Source organism: Callorhinus ursinus, unplaced genomic scaffold (genome assembly GCF_003265705.2).
Source record: "Callorhinus ursinus isolate GAN/ISIS: 27379988/994484 unplaced genomic scaffold, GSC_fseal_2.0 scaffold4, whole genome shotgun sequence".
NCBI classification, from domain to species: domain Eukaryota; kingdom Metazoa; phylum Chordata; class Mammalia; order Carnivora; family Otariidae; genus Callorhinus; species Callorhinus ursinus.
In genome coordinates, this window is record NW_027397066.1 from 80,732,559 (window position 1) to 80,748,660 (window position 16,102).

General features: G+C 42.4%; 1 protein-coding gene and 1 pseudogene across 5 annotated transcripts in view; both read left to right on the forward strand.

Moving 5' to 3' along the window:
* Positions 1–2,327, forward strand: part of RAP1GDS1 (Rap1 GTPase-GDP dissociation stimulator 1) — a 157,440-nt gene extending 155,113 nt beyond the window's left edge. For all 5 annotated transcript variants that reach the window (XM_025873473.2, XM_025873472.2, XM_025873474.2 and 2 more), the window contains one exon: positions 474–2,327. In XM_025873473.2, coding sequence (XP_025729258.1) covers positions 474–601 — 128 coding nt within the window. In that variant the 3' untranslated portion in view covers positions 602–2,327. The remainder of the gene's footprint in view (positions 1–473) is intronic.
* Positions 2,328–12,172: 9,845 nt separating this feature from the next.
* LOC112825429 (ubiquitin-like-conjugating enzyme ATG3 pseudogene) lies at positions 12,173–13,379 on the forward strand (annotated as a pseudogene).
* The last annotated feature ends 2,723 nt before the right edge of the window (positions 13,380–16,102 follow it).

Here is a 16,102-nt window from a genome sequence, read left to right on the forward strand (position 1 = left end):
CTGTTTCATTTGCCACAAAATTAATTTGAAACAGATCTAAGTTTTTTTTGTAAGTCATTGGACTTCATATTTGAACTGATGATAGATAGGGCCAAGGGGTATATAACTGAAACTTGAGATCATGCCATGAGCTGTGTTTCATTATAACTCATTACTCTAATCAAACTTAAACTGCAGAACTTGACATCTATATATAGATATGGCAAGTAAAGTTCCTCTGATTTATTATAACACAACTCTTACAAAGACATTTCTCGGCTACTGCTGTGTGTCCAGCACTTGTCTTTAAAAGTGTCTTAGCATTTCTAGACTGCTAGAGTTTTTCCAGGATTGTTCCTAGTTTTATAACTTGGTATCATCCAGATGAACATTTTAGGTATATATACTGGATAGATTGTATATTAAGATTAGAACAATCAGAACAGTAGCATATCTGTTATCTTGGTTTTTTGTTTTTTTGTTTTGTCTTCCAGAATCTCTACACAAGGAAGTACAGGATTTGGCCTTTCTAGATGTTGTATCCAAACTTCGCAGTCATGAGAACAAAAGTGTTGCCCAACAGGCCTCTCTCACAGAGCAGAGACTTACTGTGGACAGCTGAGAACAGCCCCTGCCTGATACATGGCATTATCCCACCTCTGATTTCCCCTTTGTCCTCCATCCAGCTGCCTCTTCTGCTTCATTTTCTTCCATATCACTTGTGCATGCGTGTAATGTTCCAGTACCAATTGAAGAACTGCTGTAGGTACCTGCCCAATAAGATTTCTAAACCCATAGTTAGTGTGAACATGAATTTGTCAAAAACAGGTCTCCACCCATAACTGTTCTCTTGTATTCCTGTTGCTTGAGCTACATTAAGTAGAATGTGCATGTTGTAGTCCTATGATGATGTAAACTTGGTACTACATAATGACTTGCTCCTCACATTTGGTAAACTACATAATAATGTACTGGTGAATTAGAAACAAACAAGAATGCAGCAGGATCTGTCTAGCTTATTAAGGATGGAACAGAATAGTAAAAATAGCACCATTTTTTGGTGCTTGGGAAGCACAGTGACCAAAAAACTGTATGGCTGCTCTTTCATTAGTCTTACCTACTAATGTCAAACCCATGGTACCTAGAGTTAAATAAAATCCAATGCTCTCACTCTTTACCCTATGGTTTCTCCTTCTTCCTAACTATGTAGACTCCTGAAACTGCCACAAACTTGGCAAGACTTCCCTGAGGCTTTTTAATTTCATATTTAATTGGCTGTCATCATTGAAACCTAACATTGAAATCATTTGTACTTTTCAGCATGAAACTAAGGGGTTGAAGAATCTGTGTTACACTAAGTAACATCTTTTTTGGCCTATATTTTAGAATCTATGTACATTTTGACATCAGCATTGTCCAACACCTGTCTTTAAAAGTTCACCTGGCATTTTTCAACTGAGGAAATTGAGTATAGCTCATTGGAGGGTGGGGTGGTTGGGTTTTTTGGGTTTTTGGCTATTTTTCATCATTCAGCTTGAAAGCAAGAAGTTTCCTCTGTCGTAGTCCTTTTAAATCTTATATTAGAACTAGCAGGACATAGGAAAAAAAGATTAAGAAAGAAGTTTGTCTATACTAAAGAAAGGAAGCAGGTTATAAAAGCCATAGTAGCCAGTCCAGTTCATTCTGCAGATGGCCTCATAGCAGTAGCTGTTTAGAGTTTCCCACCTCCACTTGCCACAGAGAACTGCAGTAGATCTTAAAGCTACCAGAAAAGGTGACGATGCCAAGACTCCAGAGATGAGAGGACCCTCTTGGCGAAATATAGTGTACTCTTCACTGCCACTGAGACCACCAAATGGGTTTTTAGAACTTTGAAACACAATCTTTGTAAAATAATCAAAGATCCCTGTAACCTACGTATCTTGTCCCCATGCACAAGTTTGACAAATACTGGCTGAAAGGTGTGATGGGCCCCGATATGGAAGGACTGCAGGACAGTAGAATGGGCTGCCCGGGGTGACAGGAGCTCTTTCCTCTTCAATGGGAGATGCTGCACATATCTGTGGGGTGATTGAAGTTGGACTTTTGACTCTGAAACAGCTATAATTGAATAAAATTAAAACCTCAGTGGAGGTAAAGAAACTTTGATTGATTGTTCCCTTTGATGTCCAGGAAAGGGACTATTATTGTGAGTGCTTATGCTACACTTACTGTAAGAATGATCTTGTTTATTGTCTTCTTCTGGGCTGGATAGTGGACTATATTTTATTATAGGTTTTGAAAAACATCTGTAATGTTGAATAGGCTGTCCATATTAATAACTAAATAAATAGTATATCAAACTGTAATGGCATCATTTGGTTTGTTTGTATATTTTACTTCTAATTCCCGCTCCTAGAACAGTGATTGCTCATTGTTGGTGCTCAGTAAGTATTTGTTGATGAATTCCCACCTATATAAACTTACAGACTCCCTAAACTAATCCTAGATAGATTGAAAGAGAAATGAGATTTAGATATTTGTCTGATTTCAGAGAATTTTTTTTTTATGGGATTGGTCCCTATTGAAAAATCATCATATAGAAAACCTCAGAACAGAGGTATCCAAAAATTAGAGATTTCAGAGAAGCCATCATATGGGCCAGCTACCAGCAATCAGTTGATATGCTAGGAATTCCCATCTCCAAAAAAACAAAGTACATATCTAATCACCACTTTTTCTGCAGAGAGACCAGAAGGCTATATGCCCTTATAACAACAGAGGTCCACCAAACTAGGTGATTTCCTGCTCTGCCATGGCAGGAGGTGGGAGTCTACAGACAATACTACTTGAACTGAGTTCTGGAGGCCACCTTGAAATTAGTTTGCTACCCACTAAGAATGCTTTCTGAGGGAGAGAATGGGAGGAACTGTACAGCATAGCTTTAATTATCACTATGTGTCAGGATTAGAACATAGCTGAAAAGCAAAAAGGCCGAGAATTAGAAGGAAGATGTCTCAGTGAAAGGCACTAAAATGTCTTCCCTCCCTTCTGGGAAGGAAGCCCATTCACTCCTTGGGATCTTGCTAACCAGCCTGCAGACTGTAACCTCATTGTGCTCAAAGCAAAATTGATTAAATGCTGGCCCATAATCCAGTGTTTTCAACTTGATAAAACATGGTTTGTATATGTTATAACCATAGAGATGTAGACAAAATTTTTTAGTTCTAAAATGATTTTGTCTTAGATGGAACAAAATGCAGCTCTTAGATATAACCATTTGTGTGAAGTATTCTGAGAAACCCTGCATGTGAAGATTTCAAAAAGAAATGCTCTTTGGTATCATTAGGAAGGTTATCGTCTTAATTCTGCTGAATATAAGGGTTGAAGATATCTATCACTTAGGTAAGTATTCCCCCTTTGTATTCAGCTGTTACTAGAATCATTAAGCTTAAAAGTCTTAACTCTAGGAAACCATAATATTTGGATTACACAAGTGTCTATTAAAGAGCACTTAATGATAAACTTAATAGCTGTAACCAGGAAAATTGAGGGTTTTTTTCCACAGATGTGCTCTCTTAATTTACCTACATACAATACATAATTATATGCCATGTAGCTTCATAGATAGATGTTTTATAGGGGTGTCTGACAGATGTGAAAACTATTTTAAGTGTGATTAGTGAAAAGAGTAAGGTCTTTAAATACTGTGTGACCTGAGGTCACATCCTGGTTCTGTTAACGTACTGGCTGTGTGACCATCACGGAGTTACTTAAATTCTCTGAGCCTGCTTTCTTATCAATGTGATGAGTTTAATAATCCCTACTTCCCAGATTTTGTGGGGTAACTGAAACTTCCAGAGGTTGAAGGTAAGATTGGATAGAACTATGATACCTGTGACATCTTATGGCCTATCCCTCTTCCCTCTGGAGGGTTCCCAGCTAAAGGAACTCAAAGAACAGCCAAATGGGAGATATTTTCTATTAATAGTTTGAGGAGCACCCAGTTATTCTCAGTGCAGAATGCGTAACCCCTTGCTTCCTACCCCTGAAACTGTGATGGCCAGGTCTGCAAAGTAGGCCTTGGAAGTAGGTCCCCACTACAGGACTTCCTCTTCCTGTTCAGACCTCTCTCTAAAGTGGGAGTAACAGTAGTAGTGCAATGATCTTAGCTTTTATTAATATTACTAAGTCAATATAAATAAAGCTGTAGTACTACAAGTTCTCCTCAATATAGAAACAAAATGATCCCTCTTCCCCTTTTCAATGCTGCCCAACTCATCAGTATATATACATTTTATATACATACCTGTTCATGTATGTCTTTTTCTTAAATATCAATGGTGTGTGTTTTGCATGAGAGCTTTTGGTAGCTGTGCTCTGAATCCTGATAGAATCCACTTAGGATGGCCTATTTATCATTATACTTCTTGACTAGACAGAGTCCCTTCATGTTGGAGGTTTCCAAGAGTAAGCTGTTCCTTTTAGGTCATGAATGGTCGGCTACAGTTTTTGAAGGAAAAAAGCCTCGCATGGAATTTATGCTCTTTTTTAAATTTAATTTCTTATTCTTTCCTTCTTAGTGGACTTTTAAAAATTCATTATTTCCTTACTCTGTTTCTTCCTAGAAAACAAACAAACCAAAACTTTTTAGCCATGACACATTCGAACATTTTAAAAATGGTCAGTACATATATACCTATTTGTAGTACTAGATAAATAGAAACTTAGTATGCTGACAATTCATTCAAATATTGACGCCTGTGGTTCTCCTGACATTTGTTCTCAGTCCCTGAAGTCACATTTATCCAAAGAGAGATATAGAGCCTCCCACTTAGCAAAATGAAGGACCAGGGTGATGTTAGGAGCAGCGACTATTCTCACAAGTGACTTCACTGTCGCTTTCTCTGGCCCCCAGCATTATCAATGCAGCTTTCAGGGAGTAAAAACCGGAGCAAGCAAGGTGGCTAAAGCATGGAAATGGGGGCTCAAAGGAGGTTTGAATCAAAAAAACAAACTTGGCTTTCACCTTCACCCCTGACCTCCGAACACATTCTTAGAACTTGTCCATGGCTCAGAGATATGTGGTTTTGCTCATAGGCATGTGTGCAATTTTATTTTACTCTGTTTAGCCCAATTGAGTTAAAACCACATTCAGGTGGTATGTGGAACTTGGTTTTTAGTTGGTGTTGGTCACAGAGAATTTTCTGTTTCAGGATTAGGTTTTCAGAAATTTAGCTAAATTTGTTTTATCTTCATCAAGGAAGTGTAAAGCCTAATCCTGTCATACTTTGAAACCTGTTAGTTTCATATTTAAGATTTTTTTTTAAGGAAATAATTTTAAAGATCTTTACTAGATCTCTGTTAAAATAAAAAATTTAAAGCCTTAACACAGACTCCTAGCATCCGAACTTTAAATGTAACAATAGATCTTTTAAAAATACATGTAATCTATTTTCATATATAACTGAGAGACATTACTTACTATTGCAGTAGTTACTTTGTTATTTATCAATTCCCAAGAATCCTGAAGAATCTTGAAGGAAAGAAATTCTGGCTGTACCTTCAGATTACTGTCAAAAATAAATTCCTCTGTGGATGCTCACTTTGAATTTTATAACCATCTCTATTTTAAAATAGGCCTCCCTTCTACCAAAATAGTGTTTTCCTTGGTTGGTTTTTAAGGGACTGCCATATAAATAGAGCCAAGCCTGTAGGGAAGCTGGCTTCGTCCCTGCCTTCACAGAGTTCATGCACTCAGGTGAACAACCCCTTCTCCTTTTAGGACATTTCACAGGACTCTTCCAAGGTCAGCATCACCTTTCACCAGGACCAGAGAAAGCCAGCTTTTGACCTTGTCTTCTCTTCAGGGATATTCTGCTCAGCTTCTTGGTTCTCAGTCCCTTTCCCATGTCTAGCATAGGCACATCAGATGAATACCTATAATTACATAGAATTTACGAAGGAGGGAAAGGTTGAATTACACTCTAAGATAATATAAAGGCATGTAGGTTGCAACCCAACAGCCGAAGATAAAGAGCTGCCCTAATCAGGGTGAACAATGGGGAGGAAATATTAACCAGAGTAGCTTTTATTTCAGACCCATCTCTGAAGGAATACAAAATAGTCCCTATTTTCAATTGGGGCCAACTATCAGTATAGAAGTCCTTTACCCCACCTTCCCTTTTTTTAAGGTTCAGGAATGCAACCCACTCCCCCACTACACCTTTCCTACAATAACTTCCTTTTTCTTGCAGGTAAGGAAATACCACTCTTAACCCACACCACCCAACCCCCAGTGCCCAGAAGTTAGAGGAAGTGACACAGCAGAGTGACCACTGGGCTTCACTGTATCCCATACTAACACCTGTTAAATCCTCTGCTTCCCGCTCCTGCCTCTTGCCCCTTGTTCCCCTAGCAGGGTGGCTGTGAGAGGCAGCGCCTTCCCCCAAGCCGTGAGAAGTGGGAGCAAGGTGTGCACTGGCCTAAGAAAAGCATCTGAAGAAAAGATGTTATCGGTACAGGAGTGTCCGTAACCGGATTTGACAGTCCCTTACCCCCTAAAATGCAGGCTTTGTTAAACCTGGGACTGAGGGCTGATGCTCAGTTTCGGAGTGAGATTCTGGCACACTCTCCCACAGCAAGTGCCCTGTGTGTGTGTGCACACTGTGCACTGTTCAAGTGTTCTGCCACATGTAGCTACATCCTCTCCACTTATATAAGTGTTGTTCACATTACTAATTATTTCACAAACCTCACTTTTAATGGCCGCATATTCTTCAGTTACAGTAGATGCACCATAATTTACTTAACCATTTTCCCACATTTGAGCACTTAAGACATATTTTGATTTTTGAAAAACAAACCAAATGCAAAATTGTGAGCATTTGCAGATGCTAGAGTAGTTCTTAGAAATTATCTGACCTGTCAGTCCCTGCCATTCGACTTTCTGCCTCTAATTCCTCTCGCTTTCTTCTTCAGAGGTCCTTGTCAGTTGTTCAGTGAGCCTCTTTGCCCCCTCCTGGTTCCACTTGTCCTTTCTTCACCTCCTGGACACTCCTGGCTCCTGCCAAGCACTCCTTCATCTCCTAAGGGGACCCACTGCCCAGGGGAAGAGGGGCCACGAGGGAGGAGTGGCAACACCTCCCTCCTGGGCATCCAGGCAGGAAGTCAGGGTGACCCACTTGCCACTGACCACCACCCCCTCACCCAATGTATCAGAGTGGGCCTCCTACAAAGAGGAGGTGAACACACCTTCAAGCCCCACTGGAGCTGGTGTTTAGCTAATGGGAATCTAATTGCCTCTTAGCACTGTCATCAACTGCTCCCAGCACTTCTGCACCTCTTACCAAGCCTGTGAGCCACCACTCTGATTTGTTCCAAGCTGATAAACACTCTTGAGGCACCACTCACGTGGAGGGGGAAGAGAGGGGTGGAGAGCCTCTTCTTCCACAAGAATCCTCATTTAATACTCCTTGGGATTCTATACGCTGACTGCCCATTTCTTTCTATAGACTAGAGAGGGCAAACCGGGGGCCCTCATGCATCTTTGTTTCACATGGTATTTTGAAGAAAAAGAAAGGCGGGGGGGGGGGAGCGCAGGGATGAGCAGCTGTAAACATTTAAAATTTGGATGATTTTGCATTAAAATCTAGTTTTTTTTTTTTTTTTTTTTTTTAATGGGGAGATCTGGTAACCAGGGACTCTATTCCAGGCAGACAGCATGTGGCTGTGGCCCTTTGCATAGGGCGTGCTTCTCTAGCCTACTAGAGTCCCCACCTGGCTCCCCTGCCCTGTTTCCCCAGAAGTCCATTGCCCCTGGACGTCCGTGTGTCTGTGACCCTGTGGAGCCCACATGTGCAGGCTGTCTGCTTCTGGAGCAGAAGAACGGGCAATGGAATTTTAGGAGGAAAGAAGCAGGAAGACAGGAAAAGCCACGCTTAATGGAGGCCCCAATATTTGACCCAAGGGCACTTTTATGACCCATGCAAACGTGCATTATTTTTATCCCCTCAAAGCCTTGACATTCTGAAGGGCAGTGACAGCTGCAGTCTGACTGACAAGTATTAGATACCTGGCAATACAGCTGCAGGCCACGCCCAAGCCTGCACCCACTGCATCGTCCTAACAGGAGGGAGACAGTGCTGACCTTCCTGTCCCTTCACGGTGCTGGCAGCACACTGTGGTGACCGCAGAAACCGACGAAGTCCCTTCTTAGCTGGGTCAGAAATACATCCCTTCTCCTGAGGACAAAATTATCCTAACCATCCCCTTCATCCCATGAGTCAGGGGCTTTTACGAAATAGGGGGACCCTGCTAACCCAAAAAGAGAAACACCCTGCTCCTAAATGTTTCACTGACATCATATACCAAAGGGGAGTATGTTCCCCATCCGCCCCAGAGTGAGTAAGCCCCAAGGGCCAGGTAATTCTCTGTGATTCAAACCACCGAGCATCACACAGACCATGAGCTAAGGTATGGCATAGACAGGAATAGCTGTCAAATCTTATTTTCCCTAGAGGGTTAGTCGGCTCAGCACCAAAAATATGCCAGAGCTCCCCCCATCTCTGCCATATTAGAAGATGAATAGACTATCAGTAAGAGACCCAAACGAAATGTCTTCAGTTTCTGAGAAATTGAGGCAGAGCGTGGAAAAAAAGAAGAAGTCAGTCACCACTTGGGACCCAGACATGATTCAAATGTCTACAAAGCCAGGACATGCAGGAATGGTGGGCCTGGGCAAGGGTCATATTGGTAGGACCAAATAAAATAATCAGAAAGACAAGAAAAACAAATACTTTAAAAGACACTTTGTCTTTTAAATACCTATTATGAGTTATTGACCCAATACCCAGCTCCTCGTTCCTTTTTAACAGAACTCCGTTTTTTGTTCAGGGGGACATTGTGCCAAGTTTAAGATGGAACTCCCAACTTCCCAGCTTTCTAAGCTTCGCCTTCTCCATTTCTTCCTTTTCCCTGCCTCAAGTGTTGATATGGGCTCCCCAAGTACAGCAGCCCTCTTGCTACCATGAGGTACAAACATGAGGACAAAGGCCCATACACCAAGGACAGTGGAGCAGAAAGGGGAACAGCGCCTCGATCCGCAGTGGCATCAGAGACCCGGAGGAGAAGCCCCGTACTGAGGGCTCTCAGGCATACATGAGACACACACCTGCTGCTCAAACCCCTGGAGCAAGGTCTTCTGTTATTTGGAGCAGAATGAAATTTTGATTAGCAAGGCTAATCACTAAAGCATCAAAACCTCTGAGGACAGCTTGTTCTGCTCATAAGCCACAACCACAGAACTCATTAAAACAGAAGACAAAAGACTGAAACAACTGGGGCTAGCAGCTTTAACTCTCAAAGGTCAGAAAAACCCCCAAACAGCCTGACTTGCTCATGTCGCAGCTTTCCTCACTACACAAAGATCTATTGATCTCTTACTGTGTACATCAGGCACCGTGTTGGGATGGAATGAGAAGACAGCTTCGGTCCACTGGGGGAGAAGATGAAAACATTAATGTGTTTACATTAAGCAAACAAGTAAGTGTGTTCACCACATAAACAGAGTTACAGGGGTCTGTAGGGAGAGAACACTAAGCATCCCACCACAGGGGATACATATGGAAGGGCAGAGGCCAGAGATACGGTGGGGAAAATAGAGACCAGAATGGGGCGGGGGGAGTCTCTTAGACATTTTAATTTTTTATTATGTCATGGAAAAACCAAAAGTTGTTTTGTTTTTTTTTTTTAAGACTTTTTTGGGGTGGGAGGTGGTGAGGGAGAAGGAAATCTTTTTAAAAGACTGTATTTATCTGTCAGAGAGAGAGAGAGAGAGCACAAGCAGGGGGAGTGGGAGAGGGAGAAGCAGGCTTCCCGCTGAGCAGGGAGCCCGTTGCGGGGCTCGATCCCAGGACCCTGGGATCATGACCTGAGCCGAAGGCAGACATTTCACCAACTGAGCCACCCAGGCGCCCCAAGGGAGAGGATAATCTTAAGCGGACTCCGTGCCGAGTGTGGAGCCGGTCACAGGCCTCGATCTCAGGACCCTGAGATCACTGCCTGAGCCAAAACCAAGAGTTGGACACTTAACCTACCGTGCCACCCAGGCACCCCCAAAACCAAAAGTTTTTCAATAGAAGATTGGAATATTTGTTTTATGTTTTGTTCTAGAACTGGAACTATTGTTAATAGGACACACCCACAAAACAGGAGTAAGATTAATAGGAAATTGTGGTAAGTTCCTAATGTTGGGAGACAATGCAGGGGCAGCTCATGTTTCTATACTCCTGTGAAGAGATAGCTTTTGTCTCAAACTATCCCTCCAAGGATGTGGACAGAACAGCCAGCCTTGTAAGACAGAAGTAATTCCTCCCCAGGGTGAGGGGGGTGGTCAGAGGTTGGCCAAGATTGCTCTCAGATCACTTTATAAGATTGGGGCTCTCCTAAGCGTTCCTTGGTTGAAGCACAAACCTACTATACTTGTAGTCACTACCCCCTGTGGGACTAGGGGGCATGAGAAACTTACAGCCTGCAGGGCAGTGAGTAACAAAAGTCCTGTGTCTCAGGAGTCCCACACCTCTGCTCTGTGGTGGTGAAACAGATGCAGGTGAACCTGTTAGCCTCTGAAGCTTCAGAGTCTTCATAGTTCTTCATGCTTAAATTGGGACTAGATGTTCAGAAAAGGGTGGAGTTTGGAAGCAAAGAGGATTCTGAAGTGTCTGACTTGGGTGACAGTGCAGAAGATGGTGGTGATGTTTGTTAATGGAGAGGAAGAACAAAGGAGGAGAAGCAGGTTCCTGTAAGAGAACAATGAGTGAGCTGGCTTTGATGCACTGGGTTGGAGGTGCTTAAGGCACCTTGAGGAGACATCCAGTGGCAGCTCCTTATTCCAGCTAAGCCTTGACTATAGAGAGTCCCTTGGCCTGCAGTGCGCCCTTTAGCACTTCCTAAATACACACACATTGTTGTGTTATATCAGAGTCCCCAAGAGACACCAAAAATACCCCCATCTAAAAAAAAAAATGGTGTTCCTTACCCAAAACTCTGGTAATTACATCTCTGGATCTGGAGCCTGGGCATCTGAATTTTTAAAGCTCCAAAAGTAATAAAAGTGATCCTTATCTGCAGCTAGAGTAGAAAAACATTGGCCTGTTAGAACCAAGGGCAATCAAACTTTCTTTCAAGTCCTCACAGAGAGCTTGACCTGGCCAACAAAGGGGTCATCATCCTATCCAAGCAGGTGGCCTTTTACTGCATCAATAACCCAGGATCATTATTCAACTTTCATCCTTTTTTGAGGCCACTGAGTTCTGACCCTGGGACCAATTATCACTTGCCAATAAACCACTGTACTCAGGGCAAGCCGACTTCCTGAGCTACTCCACTCCAGATAGGGTCTAAGGTGGACACCTCCCAGAATGGTCAGAGACCTTTCTGCCACCCTAAACTACCTGGAATAATTAGTCTTGACACATCTTCCAGTGATATCACCTGAATATCCTCATGCTTGCTCAGTCTTACTGGGCACAACCCCAGATACAACCACTGTCCAGAGCATTCTGTCCCCCATCACCCTGATGGAAAGCTCAGACATCAGGAGCCTCTTGCTGATAATCTGGAGCCTTCAGCTCTGAGAGAAGGCAAAGGGGGCGACTGCACCCATGAAAGGCACACAGCCTTTCTCTTCAGCTTTCCATGTGTCCACCCCGTGCCTTACAGCCTTTCATTGTGAGGGACCCTGACTTCCTCTTGTCTTGCCTAGGGTGGTTTCTGTCCCTTCCAGGACACCTGAAGGATAGCCATCTAGGTCAGCACAAATACTCTTACTGTTTGAACCGAAACAAACTCAGGAGGACCTCAATTTCATCTGGCAACCCCACAAGAGTTTTCCTCAGTTTAAAGTTTGATCCCCCCTCCCAGCAACATAGCTATTTCAAAAACTGGTTGATTCCAAAATCCTTCAAGCCTGGATGAAACTCATAATTCATTAGCAAAATAATTTCTCCCAAGGCTTGATCCTCACCCATATTCCCCTTCCCTATTCGATGCTTAAATAGGATTGGAGGGTTGGGGGAGGGGAGGGGCCCTGGGAGGGTTGGACACAGGCCTAAGCTCATCCAGAGTTGTCTGAAACTTGTCAGGGTCGGTTCATCTTTGAAAAAAACCACCGTATAGGGAAGTAGAGATCTATTTTACAGAATAAAAGTCTATCCTTTCGGAGCTATGGCAAGAGAGAGAAGGGGAAGCCGGAAGGGGCGCGAGTGAAGCAAGCGGGAGAAGACGGCTCCCAAGAAGGCGAGGGGTGCGCATGCGCCCGCCTCTACTAAGTCTCCCCTCGTCCCCACTGCCCACCCTCGCAGCCAGGATGCAGAATGTGATTAACACGGTGAAGGGAAAAGCACTGGAAGAGGCTGAGTACCTGACCCCGGTCCTCAAGGAATCAAAGTTTAAGGAAACAGGTGTTATCACCCCAGAAGAGTTTGTGGCAGCTGCAGATCACTTAGTCCACCACTGTCCAACATGGCAATGGGCTACAGGGGAAGAATTGAAAGTGAAGGCATACCTACCAACAGGCAAACAATTTTTGGTCACCAAAAATGTGCCATGCTACAAGCGGTGCAAACAGATGGAATATTCAGATGAACTGGAAGCTATCATTGAAGAAGATGATGGTGATGGGGGATGGGTAGATACCTATCATAACACAGGTATTGCAGGAATAACTGAAGCAGTTAAGGAGATTACATTGGAAAGCAAGGACTTTCAAGAAGTTTGAATAAAACTTCAAGATTGCTCAGCAATGTGTGAGGAGGAGGAAGAAAAAGACGAAGGAGAAGCTGCAGATATGGAAGAATATGAAGAAAGTGGATTGTTGGAAACAGGTGAGGCTACCCTAGACACAAGGAAAATAGTAGAAGCTTGTAAAGCTAAAACTGATGCTGGAGGTGAAGATGCTATTTTGCAAACAAGAACTTACGACCTTTATATCACTTATGATAAATATTACCAGACACAACGACTATGGTTGTTCGGCTATGATAAGCAAAGACAGCCTTTAACAGTTGAACACATGTATGAAGACATCAGTCAAGATCATGTGAAGAAAACAGTGACCATTGGAAATCACCCTCATCTCCCACCACCTCCTATGTGTTCAGTTCACCCATGCAGGCATGCTGAGGTGATGAAGAAAATCATCGAGACTGTTGCAGAAGGAGGGCGAGAACTTGGGTGTTCATATGTATCTTCTAATTTTCTTGAAGTTTGTACAAGCTGTCATTCCAACAATAGAATATGACTACACAAGACACTTCACAATGTAACGAAGAGAGCATAGAATCTATCCTAATTATTGTTTCTGATTTTTAAACAATTAACCCATAGATGTGACCATTGACCATATTCACCAATATGTACAATTTCTCTAATAACGAGACTTATATGTTTATGCATTAAATAAAAAAAGTTCCACTACCAGGAAAAAAAAAAAAAAAGTCTATCCTTTCGGTGAGCATATACTCTCTACCCAGAAACAAAGTTAATCTCATTGTTCACTGACATGCTAAAAAAAAGCAGCCTCATGAATATCTAGGTGCTTGAGACCTAGAAGTTAACAATACAGGCCAATTCCATGGAAAAAAGACAATGTTCAAGGGAATTCAAGGGTTAAGAGTTCTTCAGAAGAGAGTGGTGTGGAGCAGGTCTTGGTGGAGCAGAGAGAGGGTCCCCAAGTACTGACAGAACCTCCCTGAGAAAGCCATTTTTTTAGGTGACGTCGAGGGCATGCATAGGGTTTGGGGAAGAAGAGCAGGGGGACCCCTTTCATCCCATGGTGTAGGTACCACTATCTCCATCTCATACGGGAAGGTGGGAGAGAAAGTACTGTGGCTAAGGTCCCACCACGGGCGGTGGTTGAGCTCTAAGCGGCACATACACAGTCTGTGTGACCTTCTGACTTTACCACAAATGGTTTTCCTTTTTCCTAAAAGCAACCTGAAGAGTTTTCACTGTATATAGATTGCACAGTATTAAAAACGAGACAATGGGCCCAAAATGGAGACACAAAAGCCAAGACTTACAGTTTTGGTGGCTCCCAGAAATGAAATCTTAAACCAGTCAACCAGGAATTACCTAATCACACAAATGAGTTAATGTGCCTGACAGACCCCTACAATCCCCCAAAGGAAAGTGACCTCCCCACAACCACCCCGCTTTTCGCTAGTATAACCTCCTTGTTCCCACCCTCTTCTGCCGATAGAAGTGTTTCATTTTGTATAGCAACTCAGGGCTCCTTTCTCTGTGCTAGAAAGATGCTGCCTGATTCTTCAACCTGAATCACTGAATAAAGTCAGTAAGATCTTTAAAATTTATTCGGTTGACTTTTGTTTTTGAACAAAAGCATGCTTCAGGCTTAGCGAGTGACCAGCCTCCTATTCACAGTGACTGAGTCATTAAGGCACATGTTCCAATGCCCAGTTTGACTCCAGTTCTTACCATGACAGAGTCCAGAAAGGAATCGACATCTCATAAAGGCTTTCTTTTGCCCCCGAGTGGAATGAGTAAGCCCTGACTCTTTGTATCTGTTTTAATCCTCTCTCTTCCCTCTCTCGCCCTCAAGTTGACTAGGACTCTTAATATTCATGAGGCTCAAAAGACAGGTGTGGAGAGGCAGCATTAGCAATTGTTCAAGGAAGAGTAATGAAAGCATCAGTAGAAACCAAATTAGGCCTTGAAGCCACAGTCCTGAGATGGTCTTTCCTAAAGGCATGACGTCCACTTGCGGGCCATTTTCTTGTTCCTGTTCTCACTCTGAGCAGGTGGTGCGGGAGGACAGTGGCTCTGCACTCCCGCCATCTCAGTGGCAAATATCCCTATCACAACAGGCCGGGTAGTGACATAACTGGCATTCTAGTATTAATTATTAAGTTAACATAAATCCTCCTCTGGAACAGATAAAAGACCTAATTTTCTTCTTTTGATTTGGGGTGCAAATCCTGACAAAATTAAAAATTTTCACTTGAAAATTTATATGTGGGGGCGCCTGGGGGGCTCAGTCGTTAAGCGACTGCCTTTGGCTCAGGTCATGATCCCGGGGTCCTGGGATCCAGCCCCACATCGGGCTCCCTGCTCAGCGGGAAGCCTACTTCTCCCTCTCTCACTCCCCCTGCTTGTGTTCCCTCTCTCGCTATGTGTCTGTCAAATAAATAAATAAAATCTTTAAAAAAAAAAAAGAAAATTTAAATGTGAATGATATGGTATTGACTGTGCATAGCTTTAAATAAGGCTTAACTGTAGATGCCACAAATTAGATGTTTTTAATCCTTTGATACAGTCCTTCCCCTATTAGGAGTCTAACGATGTGCAAAATATAAGAAACGTATAAGAGAACTGACTGCAACTTTATTTAGTTGGGAAGAGCTTAACTTTCCAATAGTGATGGTTAGTTGGTTATAGTGTATCTACACCAGCATTTCACAAATTTTGGCCTCAGAATACTTTTACACTTAAAAATGATTGAGGCCCCAAATAACTTTTGCTTGTGTGGGTTATTTCTATGAGTATTTACTATATTAAAAATTAAAAGGGAGAAATGTTTAAAGCACAAAAATACCAAGTATACACACCATTTAGCTGTCAGAGCGAGGGCATCATCACGGCATGCGGTCTCTGAAAATCTCCACTGTGTACTCAGGAAGGATAACAAGGAGGAATTGTCTAAGTATTACTATGAAATAGTGTTGACGTGATGGCCTCTTTGAGAGGGTCTTGGGAACCCCCCAAAAGTGCCTGGACTTTGGCCTTCATATTGCCTATTTTGAGAACCTCTGGTCTATACAACAGAATACTATGTGACCATAAAAATATTTATTGCATAAAATATTCACTGATCACGAAAATGTTCTATTTTGAAGAAAGCAGACTCTAAAAGAGCATAAACAGTATTAAACCGTTTAAAACAAAAGAGTCATGGAAGGACACACACTAATTTGTGGGTCTATACGAATATAGACCTTTAGTTGTTAAAAATATAAAATATACAAATATATAAAAATATATATATTTTTTCTGTTTTCCTGTGTTTCCTGCATTGAGGTTTTTCTTTTGTAACCAGAATAATATATATTTAACAAATATACACATA